General features: G+C 37.7%; 1 protein-coding gene across 4 annotated transcripts in view; it reads right to left on the reverse strand.

The window, feature by feature from the left end:
- Nucleotides 1-24,380, reverse strand: part of kif26ab (kinesin family member 26Ab) — a 108,012-nt gene that overhangs the window by 35,331 nt on the left and 48,301 nt on the right. For 3 of the 4 annotated variants that reach the window (XM_051133175.1, XM_051133176.1, XM_051133177.1), the window contains exons 3-4: nt 21,663-22,151; nt 15,069-15,235 (exon numbers count right to left, since the gene is read on the reverse strand). In XM_051133175.1, the coding sequence (XP_050989132.1) occupies nt 15,069-15,235; nt 21,663-22,151 (656 nt within the window). Of the gene's footprint in view, nt 1-8,087; nt 8,164-15,068; nt 15,236-21,662; nt 22,152-24,380 lie in introns of those variants that run through there. The other variant, XM_051133180.1, reaches the window with a different exon arrangement.

The following is a 24,380-nucleotide window of genomic DNA, read 5'->3' on the forward strand; positions in this document are numbered from 1 at the left end:
AAGGGAACATCCATCTGTGCAATTTATCCCCCATCCAAAAATGTAATAAATATGTCAATAGTCTTTATTGACTAATGTTCACGTTGAAAGATGGATGCTCCCCTAACCATACAGGATCAGACAGTTTACAGTTACCGGGTTCACAAGACGACTAACATCATTCAAATGACTTCATATAGCCACCAGTGTATGAGAAGATTATTACATTCAGTGGTGACCTTCACACTGCAATATAATCATTACCACTGCATGCATAGATGTGCTCTTACACGGCGGGAATGCAATCAATCCATGCAATGTGACGTATTCTCACAGCTTATAGTCTTGCTATGGACAAAAACCAAGAACCATGCCATTAAGAAACCCATAGGTTATAGCAATAACCCAAAGTATGTCCATTAATAACAGCTATACGCATTAGCTTTTATGAGCGCCCTCTGGTGCTACTGCAGGAATTCAGGTTTTGGGTACTAGCAACTTAATACTGAAATAGAGACAGAGAGATAGCAGTAATGGGATTCTCAGCTCTCTGCAACAGGCTCTCTCACATGCTAGGTCATGAACTGATTACAGGCTGTAATCCACTCCATTTCAGACAATCTGCATGCAGAGTAGCTTTCAACAAATAAAAACAGCAGATAAACTCTCTCTCGGTTTCTCATTTCCACCCCACCCCGCCATTTGCCACAAACCTTCACTGCCTCAATGTGCTGTGAAAACAATTTTACATGCCATAAAATAACATTAATATTCAATGAACCACAATTGAGAAATTTCAAGCTACTGATATTAGACCACTTACCTGAAGTGAAGGAATGGCAAGTTAGCATGGTTTTGTTAGCACCTGTATATAGATGCCATTGTAACACCAATTTGGTTTACCAGCTGAATTAAGTCTAGGCTAGGCTACCATGCTATAAGCTAACACCTAATAGTTAGCTTGCAAAATATAGGATTCCCCTTACGAATATTAACCATGTTTTTATTATAGTAAAAGCGTAGCAACCACAGTTTTGAGTGTATTAATTACCATTTGTATAACCACAGTTGTACTGCAAATACCATAGATAACTATGGTTACCGTAGTAAAATTTTGTGGTTACCATGGTTTAACTATAGTAACTATGTTTTATTTTTCTCATTTTTTTTTTAATTTGTAGTAAAACAATGGTTAATTTTCATAAGGGTCAACTCTATTCAACAGGTGGATAAATTTTTCTAACTGTCATGGGCTACAAAAAGCAGACAGTCTAGCGACAAAGGCAATTTTACATCCTTTAAAATAAACATTAATTTTTACTAAACCAAATTTGAAAAATTTCAGGCTAATGAGATTAGTTTTACAGACCACTTACCTGAACATTTTTATGGGCTACGTACATCAAGCTGTCAACATATGCCTAGTTAGCATAGTTTCGCTAGCCTCTGTAAGTAGATGTAATTATAACAAAAAATTTGCTATCATACTTTGAGCTAACACCGAATAGTTAGATTGCAAAATGTAAGATTCCCTCTATGAAAATTAACCAGGGTTAATGAACCATGTTTTTTTTTTGTTGTTGTTTTTTGTTTTTTTGCATATTGATTACCATTTGTATAACCGAAGTTTTACTACAAATACCATAGTTAAACTATGGTTAGTGTAGTAAAACCATGGTGAATTTGTATTACCATGGTTTAACTACAGTAAACTTTTTGTTTTGTTTTGTTTTAGTATAACCATGGTTTATTTTTGTAAGGGTCAACTCAACAGGCTGATCGAATTTCACCTGAAATGCTAACTTTCATGGGCAACAAAAAGCATTAGCAGACAGGCTAGCGGCAAAACAATTGTACTTCCTTTAAAGTAAACATTACTATTCAGTGAAGCAATATGGACAAAATGTAACCCACTGAGACTTTTATAGACTAGTTTTCAGAACATTTATTCTGTCCGTTTAATCAAGTGTAAGCTAACCCTGGTGAAAAAAACAGCATATGCTGGTAGGTATGTTTTGATGCTGGGATGCTGGTTAGGTATGTTTTGATGCTGGTTTAAGCTGGTCCTTTGCTAGTTTATGCTGGTCCTTTGCTGGTTTAAGCCGGTCCTTTGCTGGTTTATGCTGGTCCTTGACCACCAACATGACCAGCATAAACCAGCAAAGGACCAGCTTAAACCAGCAAAGGACCAGCTTACACCAGCTAAGGACGAGCTTAAACCAGCATCAAAACATACCTAACCAGCATATGCAGTTTTTTTCACCAGGGAAGCTAGTATGCTATGAGCTAACACTGAACGGTTTGCGATTCCACAGGCAGAACGGGTGTTGTCCTAAAGCGTTAACCATTATGTGGCGGCGAAAAGTATTAGCAAACAACCCGGCAGCAAAACTAAGCACCCAAGAGTAAAGAAGGCAGATTTCAATTTCCTTCACCACCTGGGCAGCTGCTATAGAGACTCATATGAATGCTAACATATTCTGCAAGTATTATAGATACCCTTAAGCGACGATAGAGAGATTAAGGGTATAGAATCTCCTCCTCTGACAATAAAACTTTTTTTTTTTTTTTTTTTTTTTTTTTTTTTTTAAATCAGTAGTTGTGTATAATCAGTAGAGTGTGTTTGTAATGACAAGCAACAGGGATCTCATTAAGTAGTCTGGAATTTTGCTTGAGTTGCGGTAAAGCATGCTACATGAATAAGTATGAACTGTGCACTTGGGTGGTATTGGGCTGGGAAATCAGGGGAAGGTTGAACACTAATTAGACATAACGCTGTTTTCAGATTTTTTTTTTCTGCTCAGGCTCAAAGCCTAACCGGGTGGATCGTGATGGGATTGTGAGCTGCTGCTTTTGTTCTCTCCAGCCACAACAGAGGATATTCGGGCTAGATGACCTCATGGGAATTTTCAACTTCAACCACATCTGTGGTCTGAAAAGACAATAGGTAATAAACCTTTAAATGTATATTCCACTTGGTCTGCTAACACAATTAATAACCTCGGTTGATCTGATCTGTATTCCACAAATCCGGGCAAACCGGAGACCTCTTTAGAAGAGCCGCCGGTTCCCTCTTTTTCCTTATTTACTGTTTTCCCTAGTGAAATGGCTTTCAATTGTTATTTAGGGTTTGGTTTAATCAGCATTCTCGAGAACTGGAAGCTTTGAGATGACTAATAAGGTGGTGATGGTGACTTGTCTGTCATGCTTACTGTGTGACGTACAGAGCTAAAGCAATTAGGAAGCAATCCTTGTTACACTACCAAACCGTGGGAAGCCTAAAAGCAGCTACAACCTCTATTATGAGCAGAACACCAGCATACATTTCCAACCCCCAAGTATGTATTTTCAGACAATATACAAGAGATTAACTACAAGCTCTGTTCAAAAAATACTTTTAAAGGATTCTGTCTGCAGTCACTAAGAAATTAAGCTTCTTGAGGAAAGCATTCCAGGATTTTTCTCCATATAGTGGACTTCAGTGGTGGCCAATGGGTTCAAGGTCAAAATTCAGTTTCAATGTAGCTTCAAAGGGCTCTACACGATCCCAGCCGAGGAATAAGGGTCTTATCTAGTGAAACGCTAGGTAATTTTCTTAAAACAATAAAATTTGTTATACTTTTTAACCACAAAAGCTCGTTTTGCACCAGCCCGACCACACACTTCACATAATCATGTTAGAAAGGTCACGACATGATGTAGGCAGAAGTACCGACCCAGTGTTTATAAAGTAAATGTGCAAAGAAAGTCAAATTCCCTTTACCAAAAAAGGTAAAATGACAATGTCGGATGATTTTAAAATTGGAGGAGAAAATGAGATTAAAATGAGTTTATCGCTTTATCTTTTTGATTCGAAATACGAAGAACTAACCGTGCATGACCTTTCAAACATTATTTTTCGTAATACGTGAAGACGCACATCACAGAGCCAGTGCAAGATGAGCATTTGTGGTTAAAAAGTATATATGTTTTTATGTTAGAAAATGATCAATCGTTTCACTAGATAATACCGTTATTTTTAAAGTGAATTTATTTAATAATCCAGAGGCCTGCAAACAACATCACTTTTCCCTGACTGACATACAGAGACCCCCTAGGCCATATGGCACTTGGAATTTGACTGATTTGACAGCATTTATTTCCTCTATAGTGTTGCAGCAAACATCAGCTCTTCTACATCCCCACGTCTATTGAGTCCATACACATGAATCAGCAGATCCATGCTGTCTAGGGGGCTCACTGATGCCTGCTGCTCTTCCTGTGGTGACCGTATGCAAGAGGGCTGGCTTGTCTTCCTGACACAGCAGTTTTAATGCTTTTCCCTGAGCTGTCACAGACCCCCAACTGTAAGCATGAAAAACACCAACTGTTTGCGGTATACGTCCTTGTTTATTCAGGAAAAAGCTTTAGGTGGGAGCTACACTATGCCTGCTTTGCATAATTGTCCCCAAAAATGCCATGTTCTGTATCTTCTGTTCTGCCTTGTTCCATACTTCAAATTTAATTTGAGCCCTTTTACACTTTTACACTGCCTTAACCACTTTTGAATCTGTTCAAGGATGCAAACTGTCACAACTGCAGAATAAATGCTAAATTATGCATAACTGCATCCTGGACAACACTGGGTCCAGGGTCACCTACTTGCTCAAGGACATATAAAGTGATGGACAATATTGGTCAAAGGTTTGGAATAATTAATTTTTTATGCTTTTAAAAGACGTTTCTCATGCCAACCAAGGCTGCATTTACCAAAAACACAGTAAAAACAGTAAAAATGTGAAATATTATTACAATTTAAAACAACTGCTTTCTGTTTCAATATGTTTTAAAATGTAATTTATAAGCGTGATGCAAAGCTGAATTTTCAGCAGTCATCACTCCAGTCTTCAGTGTCACATGATCCTTCTGAAATCATTCTAATATGCTGATTTTGGTGAGAAAGTAACATTTTTTCTTATTACTGATATCTAAAATTAATTTTTCAGGGTTCTTTCAATTCAAAGAGTAATTTGATATCTTTCCTAACATTATAAATGGCATTTTTGACCAATTTGATGCATTCTTGCTCAATAAAAGTATTTATTTCTTTTAAAAATAACTGTATGGACCTCGATCTTTTGTACCATATTCTACATCTCTTTCTCGGCTGACCACTTGTGATCTGATCTCTAGACATCAATACCAGGTGTAAATAGGGTCCAGATGTCTTGCCATTGGCCAGTCAACTGAGTTTTGAATGCTGTTGTATCGTGAGAATATTTCACCCTGAGAAACACAGATGTGTAAAAAGCTGTCTATGTAACTGGTCATGTTTTGATGAGGAAATACTCTTCACAAAATTTAGTTATCTTGTAGTCTATATTCTGTAAATGAATCGCTGTCACCACACTTCTAAACAGACTGGGAACATACAGTTAACAGAATTGGGTTTGTGTAGAGCAAATGCAGAAAGCTTCAAGGTTGTGACGTATAAGACACAATCCATTGTGATGCTAAAACGCTGACAGTACATTTGTTTCACAAGTGCTTCAAAGGTGAGTCGGCCTCCTTTCAGACAAAACAAAGAAGCTTTAGTGTTCTTCGTGTTTTCTCAAAGGTGATAATCACCCCAGTGAGAACTGTTTGGGATGAGAGACTCACAAAATGGGGGTTATTCACACAACCTGGGGGTGTGTAAAAAGCAGAAAGATGTGGGGAATAATGGAGAGTGGGTGGGAGACATTCAGCAGAGGTGGTCGCAGGTTACACAGGAGTGATTTTAAGTGGCAAAATCTTGTAAAGGTGTGGAGGGGACAAGACTGAAGAAACAGGACCACTGACTAAACATCAATACTATGACCACAATATAACAAACCGCTTCAAAGTATTTTATTGTAATATAACTACTATAATATTTTAAAATTCTGTATATCTGTGTGTGAAGTGCAAGCATGTACACAGTACTTGTCAAAAGTTTGGAAACAGCACTATTTTTAATTTTTTAAATGAAGTCCCAATAACTATTTTCTGTTTGAATATATTTTAAAACAGAATTTATTACACCCATGCAAATCTGAATGTTCAACATCACTACTCCAGTCTTTAGTGTCACATGCTCCTTCAGATATTATTGTAATATAATAATAAATAATAATAATACATTTTATTTAAAGGCGCCTTTCATGGCACTCAAGGACACCTTACAATCAGAAATAAAACAATTACATTAGTTAAAAAACAAACAAAAACAATGCAACAGACAAAATAAAATCACATAAAAGCCTAATATGTGACCCTGGACCACAAAACCTTCATATAAGGGTCAACTGTTTTGAAATTGAGATGATTTATGAATGCTGAATTAAAAAGCTTTCCATTGATGTATGGTTTGTTAGGATAGGACAATATTTGGCTGAGATACAACTATTTGAAAATCTGGAATCTGAGGGTGCAAAAAAATAAAAACAAAGACTGAGAAAATCACCTTTAAAGTTGTCCAAATGAAGTTCTTAGCAATGCATATTACAAATCAAAAATTAAGTTTTGATATATTTAAGGTAGGAAATTTACAAAATATCTTAATGGAACATGATCTTTACTTAATACCGTAATGATTTTTGGCATAAAAGTAAAATTGATAATTTTGACCCATACAATGTATTGTTGGCTATTGCTACAAATATATCTGTGCTACTTATGACTGGTTTTCAGAAATATAGTATATTTACTACACCAAGAAAGCTGAAGGCTACCCTTGAGTTGTATTTATGTTTACTTTTTACATAGTCAAAGCACTATCAAGAACATATTCAGGTCATGTTTCACCCCAAAATCTGAAAGGAATTGAAACCCTAATATAACATTAAGCATATTTTGGGACATTCTTTTGATGAAACACATCTCCTCTAATTCTCTTCAACATAATATAAAAATTCCTTCTCTTCCTATTTTTCTTTCTTTCTCATTTCATTTAAATTGTACAGAATGTTCAGTCTTCCTCTGATTGAAAACATTTTTTTACTATATTCATTAGAGACTTAAAGAAATTGTCCATTGTAGTAAAGTAATGAGAATTTTTGTCTAATCGTCATGAAAATGTCAAAATGCTAAAATCTGTTTGTAAATCAATTTTCTTTGTGCAAAATATACTTTCTTTTTCTTTCTCTCTTTCTTTTTTTCTTTCTTTCTTTCAATATTCATTTACCAGAACACTAAATACAATACTGTAGATTGAAAAGGAAAAAGGTGAATTATGCACTAATAATGTGGGATAACGATCTAAAGAGCCGTATGCAGAAAACCTGAGAGCGTTTCTGGATCAGTCCATTTGGACACATCAATACTTCAGTCCAAACCCCCTGAGGACAGGAAGTGGGCTTGGCTTGAGTAGATCCCTGGGGCCGCTGGCCTAGAGTGATAGATCCATCAACACCTCCATCATCCACCCTCACCACCCAAAATCACACAGCAGAACATCTCACGGCCCACTGCAGGCTCTTCACACCTGGACATTCTGCCCTGAGTGGCCCCCTCCTTCCCAGCCTCCACTGCTTGAGTACCAGCCTCAGCTGCTCCGTAACCATCACACACACACACACTTACAGACAAACTCAAGCTTGACCGCGTGATTAGGACTGGAGACCACCAGCTGGAGGTTCAGCCAGAGTAAATACACAGTAAAACAACAAGGCACATCTCAACACAGAACTGTCAACAAAACAGATCCGACCGCAGCTAAAGTCAACAATCAAGGAGTTCATTTATGAGCAAATGATTGAGAATGAAATGTTCACAAAATACACAGGATTCGCTACTTCTTAAAACAACTAACATTACGAAAGCAAGATTTATTTGGGAAAACTGAGAGTTTCAATGAACCAGTTTAAAAATGATTCATTGGTTCCTTTAATTCATCACTCAGATATGTTGTCAGAAGTTTTTGTAGTGAAACACTTACTTAAACACTGCTTTTTACCACTTTTAAAATAAATTAAATAAGTTTACAATTGTCTGCCAATTCTCAACCATCAATTCTCAATTCAAACCAGCTATTTTGACTGAAGTCAGTAATAATCTGAAGTCAGAACTTTTAATCTCAAAACACAAGTTTCTCTAACATGTTGACTTACTTCAGTTTCATGGTGCCGCTCCCCTTACTTTCCTCCACAGTCCATGATTTTCTCTCCCTCCAGCTGCGAGTGTCGGTGTGGGGCATTAGTCCGAATCTGCCCACCATGTGTGTGGATTCACCTCACTGCCTACCAGCTCACTGCATCATTATTTTCAAAGTAACTGCACATTGGTATGTTTGCCACTATCAGCCTCGACCGAAACCCTCCCGTTTCCCGGCTCTCGTCACGCAGCTGCGCAGCAGGGCCCGGCTCCGCTCCAGGGCCCTGACCACTCAGCATTAATCTGTTTTCCCAATTTGTCCCTGTCAGGGATTAGTGCTGTCACTCAAAAAGCAGCCATCCACATGGATCATTTGCCTGTTTCTTTCTCCTGTGCTCTTTACATCTGTGTACTTTCTCTATCTCTTCATCTCTCTGCCCCTCCTCTCTGTTTCTGGATATCTTTCTCGCTGTAATCCTCCGCTGTGATGGGTGGCCTATACGGAGCTGACGTTATCAGCTTAGCTGAGTGCTGTTGTGACTGTGAGCAAGAACTCTCAACAATCCCTCTCTCCTCTTTCGCTCACCTCTCCAACCATCCCCCATGTCACCATCCCATCGGCTCCATTAGAGCCCCGCCCCCTTGTCCCACCCATCAGGAGACCACTGTCCTGATTAGAATTGGCACAGCATGTGGGTGGAAAGGTGAATGGCATCCCCCTGTTTACAACTCTTGGGATGCTTTATCATTATTGCCCCGCTACAGCAGTAGAAGGAAGCAAATCTTCCAAACAATGAGATTAAACTGATGCATTTATGTACCTAATTGACTTTAAATTGTAGCACACAGTGAGAATTAGGGGCAATGCTAGTCATAAAGGGGTAAGTACCCAAATACATCAACTGACCTTTCATTACAAGAGGAAGAATAGTTAAATATCTACTAACTTATGCACCGTTAGTTACTCATGAAAGGTTACTTCAAAGCTTTGTGGTCTTTGGTAAGCATACACATGCAAAGCAAATCAAAATACAGGCTAAATGGGGGACCTATAAATAAATGTGCATTCAGTAGTTTGGTGCCAATTTAAAAAGTTTTACACAGTTTTGCATTACTGAATGTTGTACACTCACAAGAGATGAAGACTGTTCTCATATATATATATATAGAACAAATAAATAAGAAGTGTATAAGTAATTGTACAAAATATCAATAAACTACAGTACCACAAATAAATAAGAAGTGTATAAGTAATTGTACAAAGTATCAAATGTATAAAACACAATCTTTGCATCACACTTATAAATTACATTATAAAACATATTGAAACAGAACACTTTTTTTAAATTGTAATAATATTTCACAATACACATATTCTTCACTGTGTAAATTAGTAATTTAGTTATTGAGTAGTCAAGTAGTCAGTTAGTAATTGACTAAATTAGCTATTTAGTCAAGAGCACTGACAGATTTTCTCATTTGTTGTTTGATTAACATTAACAAAGGAATATTACACTGCTGTCAATTTAAGAACTGCCCGGATCCAATGCACTGTTACACATGTGTTTTGTTTCTCAGCTGTTTGCTTTCACTCAAGACCTAAATTCTTGTGTTTATGGGGATACGTGCAAAGACGGGCACTTTTACACATAAAAGTGTGCATATTAACCGTTCAAGGCCTATAAAGCAGCAAAAATAACTCTATTTAATACTCACATGCTCTATGAACACCGTTTTCATGTGCGTGCAACCTCTCAGACAGCATGCGTATATAGAGAAATGAATTCTCTTTCACTGCTGATTGTGTTTCAACGGCTTAAAATCAAAACCGCAATGCTTAAAAATGTGTAAAAATTATGTTTTCGTGACCATGTAGCACAGCAACGTCACATGAGCCTGTAACCGCGATAGAGACGATAGTCAAAAATCTCTACCGGCTGACAATTTTCTACCAATTAATCCTGTCTACTGGCATATCAACCACCCCCACCCCTAGGTTGAGGCATCCAAGATAAGCAAATGTACCATTTTGATGAACTATACAACTCAGGCATCCTCTCTTGTAAACAAACAGATAGTGTCAGCTCACATGTGAGTTTGTGCCCATGCATACAACATTATGAAACAGAAAGCTTGCACTCCAGATTTTCGTGAATGAGCTCAGGAGGCTATGGATTACAGGTAATAATGTAGTAAATAATCTTCAGTTTCTTGCACAGTCTGGTAATTTCACTTCATAAGACCTCAGTATATATTGTCAGGAGCCATTCTAATTTTGTGTCACCCATATATGCTTTTTTTGACTCTCAAAGTGATGGTAGCCGTGGACCTGCATTTTATGAATCACTGAGAAAAAAGTCACCTACATCTTAGATGGCCTGAGGATGAGTAAATTGAGCAACTGATGTTGAAAAGACATCAAACTGACATAAAAACTGACATAAGAAATTGGTCAAATATGCAAACTGGCATCAAAAATTTGACAACGTTGATTTGATGTTAACTGAACGTCGAAAATATTGGTCTACATATACATTAAACCGATTTCAGTGTGGGATTACCTTCCTATTTTCACCCAGTTTTCACTGGAAGAAAGAGCCGTCCAAACTGAATTTAAAATGTTGCTACAGCATCTTGATTAAGTCTTGACTAATATTTGACGTCAAATTGATATTAAGGTGCCTGCTGGGATGTAAATTATATGATGTTATACTTCAGGCTTAATGAGAATAAATTTTAAAATGTTAAAATGTACCATCTATTCTAGTTGTAACAATTACACTAGTGCCAAGAAAGCAGTTCAGACATGGCACAAGAATTAATGTATTTTTGCAGTTCATGTGAACTAACGCCTCCCTTTCCCACTTTAATCTTCAGTTGGCAATTACGTTTATTCGGACACAGCATATACATGCCATGAATTAACTTTCCTTTGTTTCTATGGTTACTCCCTAAGACCAGTGCAACAAAGCACTTTGGCTGCTCAACTCGTCTGGTGACAGTCTGAATTGTTGTACGTGTAATTACGGTGGAATGTTTACTCCAATCATAGTCATTACTGTTCAAGCTCACCTGGACAGGCAACTGAAAATGAGTGCTAGGCCATAAAAAAACATTTCACCGTGTGTTGTCCTCAATGCCACTACAAGTCCGCATACCGCCAAACAGCTGTGCCTCTCAATGCTGACCTGCATTCATGCACGTACAAGCATATGACTTCCATTTACACACCTTGAAAACTTGGAATGGGCAGTCATTGTGGCAGCAGTTTAAAAGGAATTAATTTTAACGTAACTTCAAACTTTACACAATGTCTACATCACATGTGAACAAGCATCACATCTAGACAGTGAAAACTTTTATAGGACAAGTCTTGTCACATTATAATGCACCACTCACTTCCAGTGGGTAACAGACTGATACAACGTTAGACTATTAGCATGCTAAAACACAGCATTGCTATCAGCATGCTACAACCCTCTCAGAGGAGAGCTGTTTTGTCACAAATTCACCATCAAGTAAAAATTTCTTACACTGTGTGCAGTCTTGTCATCCATAAACATAAAAGGCAAGGCGAAACACTAGCACAGGCTAGGTAATGACATGCTACGTCTGTGAGATTATGTAAATACTGTGTTCTGAACTATAAGTTTTAGCTAATTAAAATAATACAATTAAAGTTTATTATATTTTACATTCCAGGAGGAACCTTCTTTTTCAAGGCTAAAATTGCAGCTAAAGCTTAAGGTTTTGTTAAACAGCCTAATTTACCATGTATAAAATCCTGTTTGATCAATAACATACTGCAGTAGCAAATATATCCCAAATATATATAAATATATACATTTACCATGGTTTGGTTTTATTACACTGTAAAAGTTTTTACCAGTTTCAACATAAAAACTTAAGTTTAGCAGCTCCCTTTAAATTTTTAAGTTAAATCAATCAACTAATTTCAACTCATAAGTTAAATCAACGTACAAGTCATTTAAACTTATTTTATTGTAGTGAGTTGAAATGACAGGCAGCTGCTGAACTTAAGTTTTTAAGTTGAAACTGGTGAAAATTTTTTACAGTGTATAGTAAAAGTGTGTGGTATGGTTTTTGGCAGACTGATTACCATTTGTATAACCACACTTTTACTACAAATACCATGGTTAAACTATGCTTAGTGTATCAAAACCATGGTTATTTTGTGGTTACCGTGATTTAACTACACTAAACATGGTTTTTGATTTTATTTGTAGCAAAACCATGGTTAAATTAAAGACTAGGTGTTCAAAAAACCCACAAATTGGTCCACTAGACCAAACTTCCTATGAAGGGCTTGTATTTGGAACTTTCCCGTTCAAAACTTTTGACACCCACACGTACAACATACACACACACCAAATCTTTTACCATTCATTGCACATTTTTTACCCACATGGACAGCCGCTCTGATCTCTAGACAGACAAATCTCTCAACCTCATTTTCTTTCTCTTTCTCTCATCCCTTTGGAGTCAATAGAGCATGTGGCTGTCTAAAACAGTCATATCCTTTTAATCAGTTCTACCCCAACTCCCACCTAGCAAAGGCTCAGATGATTCACTCACATGACCCTGTACATGATGCTCAGTTCAGGGTTGTTTTGAACCATTTCATCTCACGGAGCACCGAGGTGGAATAGCAAAGCACACCAGGCTGTTGAGTGTGACAGCGCATCCAGTAGCTCTGGGAAGCTTTTTGGGTCCTGTGTCTGTATTCATTACAGGAGCCAGCTAGAATGTCAATACACTAATCATATGCTCCGTCACTCTGGAGCATATGCCGAGAATGGGGGTTAGGGAAAAGTCAACTTCTCAGTCGTGCATCTACCCGTCATCCGCTCTTTTGTTTTCTCGCTAGATGCCCAATGATATTTATACAGTGCAGCCTGAATAAAAGAAAGTTAAATCACCTTATGGGAGCTGAAGATACCTTACAAAAGGACTATGGTAACACAATTCATAGACCAAAGTACTTAAACGGCACTAGTACCTTACTGAATCTATTATCCATTTCTAAGGATTATCCATTTCTACATTTTTGGGGGATGAAAGTTATTTGAAATCAAAGGTTAACAACACTAAAGGGATCACTAGAAACAGATTGACCTTGTCCCTCACCACTCTCCTCTCCACTGTGCAATTATAATTGCAATCTAATTAACATTTCATTTACAAGAGAGGATCCAGCCTCCTGCTTGTTGTACAAGCAGGTTAAAGGCCCAATGCACACTAGTGAAATAACTGCAGGTCTGAATGTTCACTACCAGCGTTTGATTTAAATGTAGAAGTTTGATAATTACTCCTTTAGAGGATGCTCTTCATTAATTTTTTGGCATGCCTGAAAGCAAGGTGTTGCACTGGCGTTTCTTATCCTGCACACTCTGATCAAGTCAAACATCTGTGAGGGGAAAGGAATCTGGAGGTGGAATTGCTAGGTGGAGCAAGACATGTTATTAGTGTTTTATGGTCTTGATTTTTAATTAAACAGCAATTAATATTTTATACCTGTTTCACACCTTAAACATGCAGGTATGTGCACAAACTAACACGCAAACTTATGTCTAGACAGCAGCTAGTCCAAGTCTCTTCAAGGAAAATCACACAACAGCTGCCATATTGAGAATTTCTATCATCCCTGCCATATGCAATCTCTGATCTAGTTCTTTGAATTCTCAGCTTTTGGCTACTAATTTAATGACAGTTTAATAAATTAGTGGCTGTTAGTAACAAACAGTCACACTCTGAACCAGTATTCCAATAATGCTAGGGTGTCCAAATTATTACTGACCTCATTTCAAACCATAACAATAAAATTCCTGGCAGGCACTAGTATTTGGGATGAAAGAAGAGGTGGTACCCGACATAACTTCCTACTTCTTCTGTTCATCCACCCAGGAGTTTAAATTGAGAGGGAAAAACAAATCTATTTTCTCTCTCTTCCTCGTGGTTCTCTTTCTGTGACATAGTAGCCTCCCTGCTTATCCGCTTCTTTTGAGATCAACTCCAAAGAAAACAGACGCGCAATTATAAATCAGACCGCAGAAATTAACCTTGTCCTACAAGGGGTCACATCTGTCCGTTGTCTCAGAATGACCCGGAAGTGCTTGGGCAGGTGGCAACATCCCAAGCGGATCTAACAACTTAGCTGCCGTCATTCTCCACAAAGGGAGAGGCCCCTGATCACTCTTTAATGTCCCGTGTTGTCACTTGGCTCGAGAAATATGTCAAATGTGTTTTCCAGAAGCATTCCTGCCACCACCCTTTTCTATAAAACCAGTGGAATTGAGAAACTAATACCCTGACTGATACAAGCATGTATGGTCCTAAAATTGAAGCAGTGATCTAGTAAACATTAGAAGACACTGGAGCAACATGGAGTTAGGTGCCTTGGTCAAGAAGGAACCTTTTGGGCACTGATAGCCTAGCAAAGGGGTTCTCAACTCTGGCCCGTGAGATTCATTTTCCTGCAGAGTTCAGCTAACCCTAATCAAACGCATCTGAACTAGTTCTAAATCAATGGTCTTTAGGATCACTAGAAAGTTACAGGCAGGTGAATTTGATCAAGGTTGGAGCTAAATGGATGTCACGGGCCACAGTTGAGAAGCCCTGGCCTAGTGGTTTGCACATTGACACAGTTGCACTGCACCTCTGGTGACCTGAGTTCAAGTCCCGACTCGTGGTCCTCTGCCAATCACATTCCCAAATCTCCACCCCACGCTTTCCTGTCATTCTCTACGGTCTGTTCAGAAGCATGAAAAAGGCCACAAAAAAGAAGGAACCCTTCTGGTTGCCAGTATGCTACTATGCCATGGCATCCTACAATGACACACCACACCATACCAAGTCCAAAATCTCAGAACTCAGTTCTCAAGGTAAAGATCCAGAGGCATCTAGTTAGCGACCATGGTTTGCTGCATAAGGATGTTTAAGGGTCCATTGAGTAATCTACATTAAATGTCTTTTCTTACCTGATGAAAAAGGATGCCGCCGCTGAAGTGGGATGATCAGAGGAAGCAGGCACAGCCTGGCCAAACTGAACTGGACTTCTCTGTCTGGAGGGAGTCAGGGTCACTCTGGAGATGGTTGTGTCTGAATGCCATTCGCTCTGCTCTCCTTGACCTACGATGCCTTGTGTCTGGGGTGAGAAGAAGCAGGACAGATATTGCTTCAAACTTTGGAACTCAATAATATGGAATTAAATGACCTTCTTACATAGTTCCATGAATTACACATCTAGGTCATGGAGGATCACACCTTCTTGAAGGAACAGAGCAAGTCCTTACAAGGAGCAAGAGGCAGTTCACTTACGGATTATGTTTCAAAGTTCACATATAAAAAGAAGGAGGTAACACTTACTCACATGCATTTATCATAAAGTACATAATTAACCACGAGGGAGGAACATTCATTGCTGTACTAAAGTTATGAATAGGGTTTCAATGGGTAGAGATTAGACCGATTCACAAGAAATGTGAATTCCTTAGCCAGAACCATAGCAAGATGTAGAGTTTGCCAATCCAGACATGGTCTCCCATGACTTGAGGCAATACAGGCAAGTCTTACTCTGTTCTCGAGAAAGTGGCCAGGTCAGGAAACTAGTCTTCAGTCTGTGTCTCCAATGCTGTTCACACAAAAGCTCAGCGAAGGAATAGCAAGCTTGAGATGAACAGTGCATGATTATATGAATCGACTCTATGTTGTGATATTTGAAATGCTGTTACATAATTCTTGCACGGAGTCTGTGAGGAATTGCTTTATCACAGATAAGGAACATACTGGTTTGTAGTTGTTAAATATTCTTGCACTGGAGCCCATTCATTCACAGATGTTTTCATTATTTTGCCAGAGTCGCTCTTTGTCTCTGAGGCCTGTGAGTAACTAAGTAGCTTAAACCCACAATCAATATGATCTGTCAAGTGCTTGTACTGAATGTAGGCATTGCGCTAAAAGGCTTCAGGTAAGGTTGGGCAATTTCCCAGAGAATATCATGAGTTAGTCACTGACAACACATTGAGCAATAGACAACCATGGCTTTAGTGTGGCATGTCATCTATGTTGCGGTAGTTGCGCATAATGGCTGGATTCATGTTTGCTCTGGATACATGTCTGGCAACTAAAAAAACATCATTAACAATCTTTTCACGAAGCATAGGCCATCCAGTGCGTGATGTGTCAACAGAACTCTGACAGGACAACTATTTATATACCTTGGATGACATATGAGCACCATATATCACAAACCTTGACACATGGAAGGATTACTCACATGAGACGGAGTACAACAAGTAGCATCCATTCTGTTTGTAGTCTGCACTTTGTTGAACTGTGACATTCGGTTGAATGATTACTATTACATAAGCTTCAACTGATTTGAGGGTTGAAGGATTCTGAACAAAGCAAAAAGGGTTTGTTTTGTTTGAGTTGTTTACGTCTGTTTATTCAGATGCTCCAGGATTGCGTTTATGTCTATAATTGCATTCTGTGTCTGGCATAAATCAATAATTGTTACGTTTGTAAGTTCTGTCACAGAAATGGCAATTCCATTGTTCAATATCACAAAGTATGCATGTGGACATGATTTAAACTTCAATTAGTTTGTAAGAATGACTAATCATACACAATAGCTGATCTGCTGCTTTTTATGTGAGCTTTTCTACAGCTCAGGTGGGATAAAAAAACAACTTTGGTGGCCAGGTTTTTATGCCCATCAGAAAGGCTTCAATGAAATTCGCACACATGCATTTATCAATGCAAAAAACGCCATGCTGGATCCATGACATGACAGAGTCATATCGCAGCACATGGCATTCCGGTTTCAGATGAGCCATGATAAATCAAAACAGCGTCACACTGACAGCGAGTGGTGTCTATCTGGACAGAATGGTAATCCCCACGTACAGATAAAGAAGGAACGGGTGTCACATTTCAGGATGTTTAAAGGGGCTACGCAGTCAAAGCGAGACTGAATTTGAGACGCACAAACACAGACATTAGACACACATTCACGCACACACACACTGAAGCAGCTGTCAAAAAACCCACTATGGGTTTTTGAGGACTTAAGCCCTCCAGTCAAGCTTTTTTCATGAGTGTCAGACACAGAGCCACGAGGTGCACACGCTGTATCCCCAGGTCGGGTCATTAAAGTACAGCTGCAGAGAGCTCCCAGCACATGATAAAATCAGGTATTCTCTTTACGCTACACCCTACACCCTGTCTACAGCCTCATCTCTACACTAGAGTCCAGAAAATCCAACTATTCACATCTCCTTCCGAATGTCTCTTTTCTTTTCTCTTCTGAAAAGAAGCAGCATAATTTCTCCCTGCTCAGAGGGAGGTAGTCTGTTTGCAGTCTGTTCACGCTGCTTGAGGATTCCTGGTTTTGAGCTCCCAGTAGGCCAGTAGGTCATTCCAGTCCATATGAAACCCACGTGGAAAATCCCATACCGTTATGCTCTAATAATTTTATCTGCCAACTCGAGTAAAGAGCAATAAACCTGACAGTAACATACTCTCAAGATGCTTTTTCAAGGTGCTACTCCTCAGATTATAGTAAAAAATGTTTCACCAAATGCTATATAAGTATAAAGATTTCTTCTACTGTGTTTGTTACAATGCATTCTGGTATCATCTTCACTGAAAATGATAAATGCTATACTGTCTTATAACTTGGATATAGTTATAATATATAGTTTTGGAACAGCCTACAAGTCAGAAGTAGGCTATTACGTCTAAATATTTGGGCTTTTGGAACAGAGCTTCAATGCCAGAACAACCAACTATTGTAAGTGGATTTGTAAATATGCATCATTCAAATTTCAGACTTGTTCTTGAGTGTGTGTCTGAACTTTTATGCTTTTATATCACTTTATAAACAAGTATTACAACCCAATCTCGTGGCAATTCTTACAAGGTGGCTAATTTGTACGACCTCACCCATACAAATTTGTATGATTCACACGAATTAGCCGCCTCGTAAAATACGTACGAATCGGTCGTGAGATAGCGCTGAGTATTATGATGGCAGCACATTGATAGTATCAGAAGGTAATACCTTGGTAGTTAAACATTGTAATAACTGTGGTATTTACCTAGGTAATCCAAGAGACTTACAAGACATGCGCTGGTATTACCGTAGTACAAAAACCACATGTGGTCTAAGCATTTCAAGTATTCGTTTGAATATAAACTTGACAGCTGTCAACTTCATCTTGTGTTGATGGTGAATCTCCTGAACTTTGCATCAAAGTACTTCTTGCCATTTGATGTTTCACTTCTTGCTTTTCAGGAACTCTCACCTGCTTCAAAAGTAGTGATGTGCCTTTACCAAGTAGCACAGACATAAAAATCTACTTCACAGAACACAAGACCCCTCCAAAGACTTCCTGTCAGACTCAGTCCATCTCAATGGCTTTGTCTCCTCCTCTATTCTCCTGCTGCTTGTCATTCCTCCCCACAGAAATCAGATGAGTTAAAGCTCTTTGCTCAAGGCTCCGCTGAAGTCCCAGTGCACTGCATGCGTTATTGTCATCCCTCCAATCTAATGAAAGGAAGGAGCCTTTCCAAATTACACAAGGCACATCTTTGAACAAGGGAAAAGCATAGAGCTCAGAGCTATTCCTGTTCATGCACAGCCTACATGTGCGAGTTATGTGTTTGCGAAAAGCAGACAGCTTCTGTTGGTTTTTCAAGATGCACTGGGCCAGCAGTTGGTCACTTTTTTTTATTTTTTTCCAAGGCTTTTTGCTTTGTGCACAAATACATGCTGGTTGTCAAAAGCTTCAGTTCGCTGGAATAAAAGCACTTGTTGACATTAAGTCAAATAGGAAATGCAGAAAGCTATTGTTAATCTCCCTTCATCAGTAGTGGCAACAAAAAGCCTCTATCATAGGCAACTGCAAAAGATTGTAAAAGCAGCATTAATACCACAGAAAGAGGTGATGTGTATTACATCTAGACACTGCTCTGACACAACAGAACGCTCTGCTATGAAAGACAGAAAGGAATAGTTCAGCTGACCACCTGTGGTGGTGAGTTTTGTTTAGTTTAACATGCTGAAGCTGTACACTTAGTACACATGAGCAGTCCACTGTGGAATGTAACAGTGCAGTAAGGCAGCCAGTCAATAAAACGCAGGAGTAATAAAATGAACTCCTCAAGCTGTCAATCTGCTAAACCTGCATTCTGCTGATCGATCGATATATAAGTCCAATATATCTGCCAAAAGAATAATCATATTTAGCCATTATGACAATAAAGTCAACAGCTGATAACCGTCCCTGCGTACATACACTACCGTTTTGCATTTATTTGACAAAAACGGTAACACTTTACAAAAATGTTCCATTTCCTAACTATATTTAATGACTTAAAGGGAAGTCATTTTTCCCTTTAATGACTTAAAGGGAAGTCATTCACACAAGTATTAATACTTGTGTGGCTTAATATAACATAAATGATGTCTCTTACTGAAATATGTAGAGGAAAATTTTAGTAGAAATATGTGATAGAAAAGATTTATGTTATTTTAAAAAAAATCCACATAGTTTTATACACATTATTTTGATTACGTAAAATGGTTGCACTCTGAGAGCTACTGGTGCTACCTGTTGCTATTTTTACCGCAACACAACACAGAATACAGAACTCAGAAAATAAAATACTGATTCGATGAACACAGTTACTGAAAAAACTTACAGGTGGTGATGGATATAAGCGTAGGCTTAAACAAAATGCCATACCATCGATTTTCCCCACAAGGAGTCTGAATGCCCCCAGATATCGAGAGAAATCTGCGCTAAGGAACTCCTTCAGTGGCTGCAGTGTCATGACATTATTCATTTTAATAATGTATTAGTTAAAGGAGAAGTTTACTTCCAGTACAAAAAAAAATCACAGATCATTTACTCACTCCCTTGTCATTCGAGATGTCCGTGTCCTTCTTTCTTTAGTCGTAAAGAAATTATGTTTCTTGAGGAAAACATTCCAGATTTTCTCCATAAAGTGGACTCCTATGGTGCCCGCAAGCTTAAACTTCCAAAATACAGTTCCAATGCAGCTTCAAAGGGCTTCTAAACTGATTTTATTCTCTGCAACGCGTATGCGAACTCTGTGTAATCCGGGCCAATACAGTAAGGGTAGGTCAAAAAACTCCCATCTCATTTTCTCCTCCAATTTCAAAATCTTCCTACACCGCTGTTGTACTTTTTTTGTAAAGAGCATTTGATCTTTTTTGCGCATTCACTTTGTAAACACTGGGTCGGTACTTCTGCAGCGATGTAGGACAATTTTTAAGTTGGAGGAGAAAATGAGATGGGAGTTTTCCGACATACCCTAACTGTATTGACCCTGATTACACAGAGTTTGCCTGCCCATTGCAGAGAATAGACGACAAGCATTTGAGGTTAAAAAGTATACAGATTTTAAATTTAAGACATAAGATCCTTCTTCCTCAGCTGGAATCATTTAGAGCCCTTTGAATCTGCATTTAAACTGCATTTTGGAAGTTCAAACACGAGGGCACCATAGGACTCCACTATATGTGGAAAAATTCTGTAATGTTTTCCTCAAGAAACATAATTTCTTTACAACTGAAGAAAGAAAGATACAAACATTTTGGATGACAAGAGGGTGAGTAAATAATCCGTAAATTTTAGTTCTGGAAGCGAACTTCTCCTTTAACAAATGGAACCTTATTGTAAAGTGTTGCCAAATTTGGTCATGAAGTAACATTGCATATTTATTTCACATCTGAAATCGGTTGTGCTTTTAATTATTTTTGTGGAAACTGATATTTTATTTCTCAGGATTCTTTGATTAATATGATTAATTTTTTTTGTAACACTGTAAAAGTCTTTACTGTCACGTTTGATCAATTTAGTGCATTATTGCTAAATAAAAGTTTGAGCTTATTTTAAAATATAATCAACCAATCTAACTCATCCCACACTTTTGAATGGTAGTGTGTATGTACTACCTCATTGTGAACCTCAACCAAAACGCCAATATGACATTCACTGACAACGTGATACACATTTCCAAATCACGCACTCGAAAATCAGCAGGTGTGTTGACAATGTGAAACTGCATTACAGATGTACAAATCTGTAAATGAGACAGCATACATTTTTAACACATTGTGTGCATTATGTTTCAAACCTCTCTGTGTATAACTGAGTCCATGTGATTGAATTATGCTGGTGTTTTCAACTGCAATTTATTCAGACAGCTGTAATCTCGAATAACCAGACAAATTGTCAACTGATGCCTACACTAGTGAATAATAATTCTTCAAAGAGCCTTTTAAAGTGAACTTTTCCATACCTCTCAATCACCATCAATGTCAAAATACATCCAAACAACTGCTATTTTCAACTCCTACACCCTGTAATAGCTCCTATTGTGAACGACGAAGACTTTGCGGAGAATAAACATGGTCACTTCTAAATTCTAAACACAGTTAGAGTTCATTTTTTAGTAGTGAATCAGAGCAACTGATTATCATTAAATGCTTTTAATCCATAAAGGATCTTGTAGTTGGAGAGAAATGAAAGGTTGCATACCGGATTTGGCTGAGGCAGGAAGTTATTGACGCGTGAGATGCTCCACATGCCCTCCAAGTACTGCTGGGCTTGAATGGTGACTGAGCTGATGGTTCCCGTTAGAGGTCTTCCTCCCATGGTCACCTGCATGCTGGGTTTCAGTGCACCAGCACTGGAAGACGGGCTCTGAGACCAGCCCAGCTCACGCTGCCGCTCCCCCACAGGCAGGACGCTGTGCGCTGGGTGAGGTATCCTCGATTTGGTAGGTCTGGAGGAAAGAGTGACCACGCTGTGAGTCGTCAGCCTGGTGGGATGTCCAGGAAAGGTGTTGGGAGGCAGGGATGGCATGTCGGAAGCAGGGTACAGTTCTTGGAGAGTCTGAAGTGCCTGCTGTTTCAGCTGCTGTGCAGGTGTGCCGCACACCTGACACCTCGTTCCCTCATGCCCGCCTTTCAGTGACCAATCAGGCACTTGCAGCTGGTCAATGATAAAGGAAGCAAATCCAGGGTCCTACAGAGAGCAAGAGATAACAAAATACTGTTAGAGAAAAACATAATGCTTCTTTTGATTTCGTTTTCCAGAGGAATTCTGGTTTGATTTCTAAAGTTTAAAATAAGAGTTCAAAGCTGTAAATCTGAGATTTTTGTAAAAATAATATTTTAAACAACGACAACAACAACAACAATGACAATAAATCATCATAATAATAACAACAACAACAACAATAATAATAATAATAATCATTATTATTATTATTATTATAAATTAAAGAAATTATATGTTTAGATTGCTTCTATATAAAGCTATAAAACTGTGATTTAAAAAATACATATAAATCTCAGATGATTTAAAACAGTTCTTTAAACAACAACAAAAATAATGAAATAATGCATTATTATTATTATTATTATTATTATTATTATTATTATTATTGTTGTTGTTGTTGTTGTTTTTTAACAAAGCCAATCATATTTTATATTGCTTCTATATACAGGTACCTTAAAGCTACAAAACTTTACATACATACATATACATATATATATACATATATATATATATATATATATATATATATATATATATATATATATATTATTTAAAACAGTTCTTTAAACAATAATTTATTACTATAAAACTATAAATCTATGATATTGGAAAATAAATACAAATACAACACCAGTTAATGCATTATTATTATTATTATTATTATTATTATTATTATTTTTATCAACAAGAATTTATACACATAGGTGTTTGTGTGTGTATAATTTCTATACTAAAATAAAAAATAATTAATATCTAAAAAATAATAATAATAATAATAATAATAATTATTATTATTATTTTTTTTTTTAAACATTAATTTATTTTTTTATATTTTTTTCTACATATATATTTTAGAACATGATTTTATATTATATATAGAATACAGGATATATATTTTCTTATTTTCAGATTTGCCAATGCTTGCGAGCTAAAATAAAGAATGAAAACTCATTAAAAAAAACAAATAAACAAACAAAAAAAACAAACAAACAATAACAACAAAAAAAAAAAACACATTGTTCTTATCACAATAACCAGAATTCTATCAGCGGGCCATTTACAAATATGCAGAAAATATGTATTTGAATGCATTTTACTGATCAAAACAAGCAAAGCCATAGCCTGCAGACATTTAGACAAGATTTTCCCAGTTTTCCCAGAAGCCTTGTCTTAATTATAATATTTCAAACTAAGCAGAGCTGAAAAGTGAGAGTTTTGTGGGTGGAAGGATCGAGCGGAGGAGAGAGGAGGGGTGGCGGGCGATAGGGTGTAAAGAAAACAACAGCTGAGCCCGGGCATGAAGCACATTGCAGCGTCTATTTACATTTGATAAGACTCCCAGCAGGGAGAGATATGACAAGAGACCCAGCATGAAAATAATCATCTCCCATTCAATGCCAAGGGCATGACGCCAGTCTACCTGATGGACAGGGGCTTATGTCTGTGTACTCACACTCGAACACAATGAAGTGCTTGGAGCAGGTAACTGTTGCTACAATACAGGATCACTTATCATGATAATGCTACCAAACATAAAAGATTAACCAGCCACCATTAGATAAACACTTACACAAAAGATGAACAAGTGGAAATGATAGGAATTAAATTACAATTAACATGTCTGGATGGATTTTTAAGGAATTCTTCACTTACAAATAAAACTGTTAGTGAATAAAATTAAAAATGCCATTATTTAGTCACTCTTTCTCACACACTCCATCAAAAGAAGCTCATACATGTTTAGAATGACATGAGTGTGACATGAGAATGCTAATTTGGAAGCAAAGCAGTCACTCATTTCTAATGCTTTAATTTCTCTTTCTTCTGGTCTTTTGAGAGACATATTTCACATTCTAGATCAGTATTAGCGAGGTTAGACCCTGACTGGAGCCCAGGGCAGCATTCATGTTTATGGTGCCTGATTTTCTCAGAGCCACAGTGGTAACCTGGATGAGCGAGAGCCCGAAGGCACTACCACAGCACGTAATTCATCTGCTATAAGATGTAAAATAAGACTATTTAACTGAATTAACACCATAATTACTACACAAAACCCTCTTTGGTTTCTTCAAGCATCTCAATTAAGCCAGACTTCAATATGTAAGCAAAAATCATCTCACAACTCATTTGTTTAATAAAATATGGGGTCTCTTATGACAGATGATCATTAGGAATGCAGGCAGACATGTTTGT

This window comes from Labeo rohita, chromosome 17 (genome assembly GCF_022985175.1).
Source record: "Labeo rohita strain BAU-BD-2019 chromosome 17, IGBB_LRoh.1.0, whole genome shotgun sequence".
In the NCBI taxonomy this organism is placed as follows: Eukaryota; Metazoa; Chordata; class Actinopteri; order Cypriniformes; family Cyprinidae; genus Labeo; species Labeo rohita.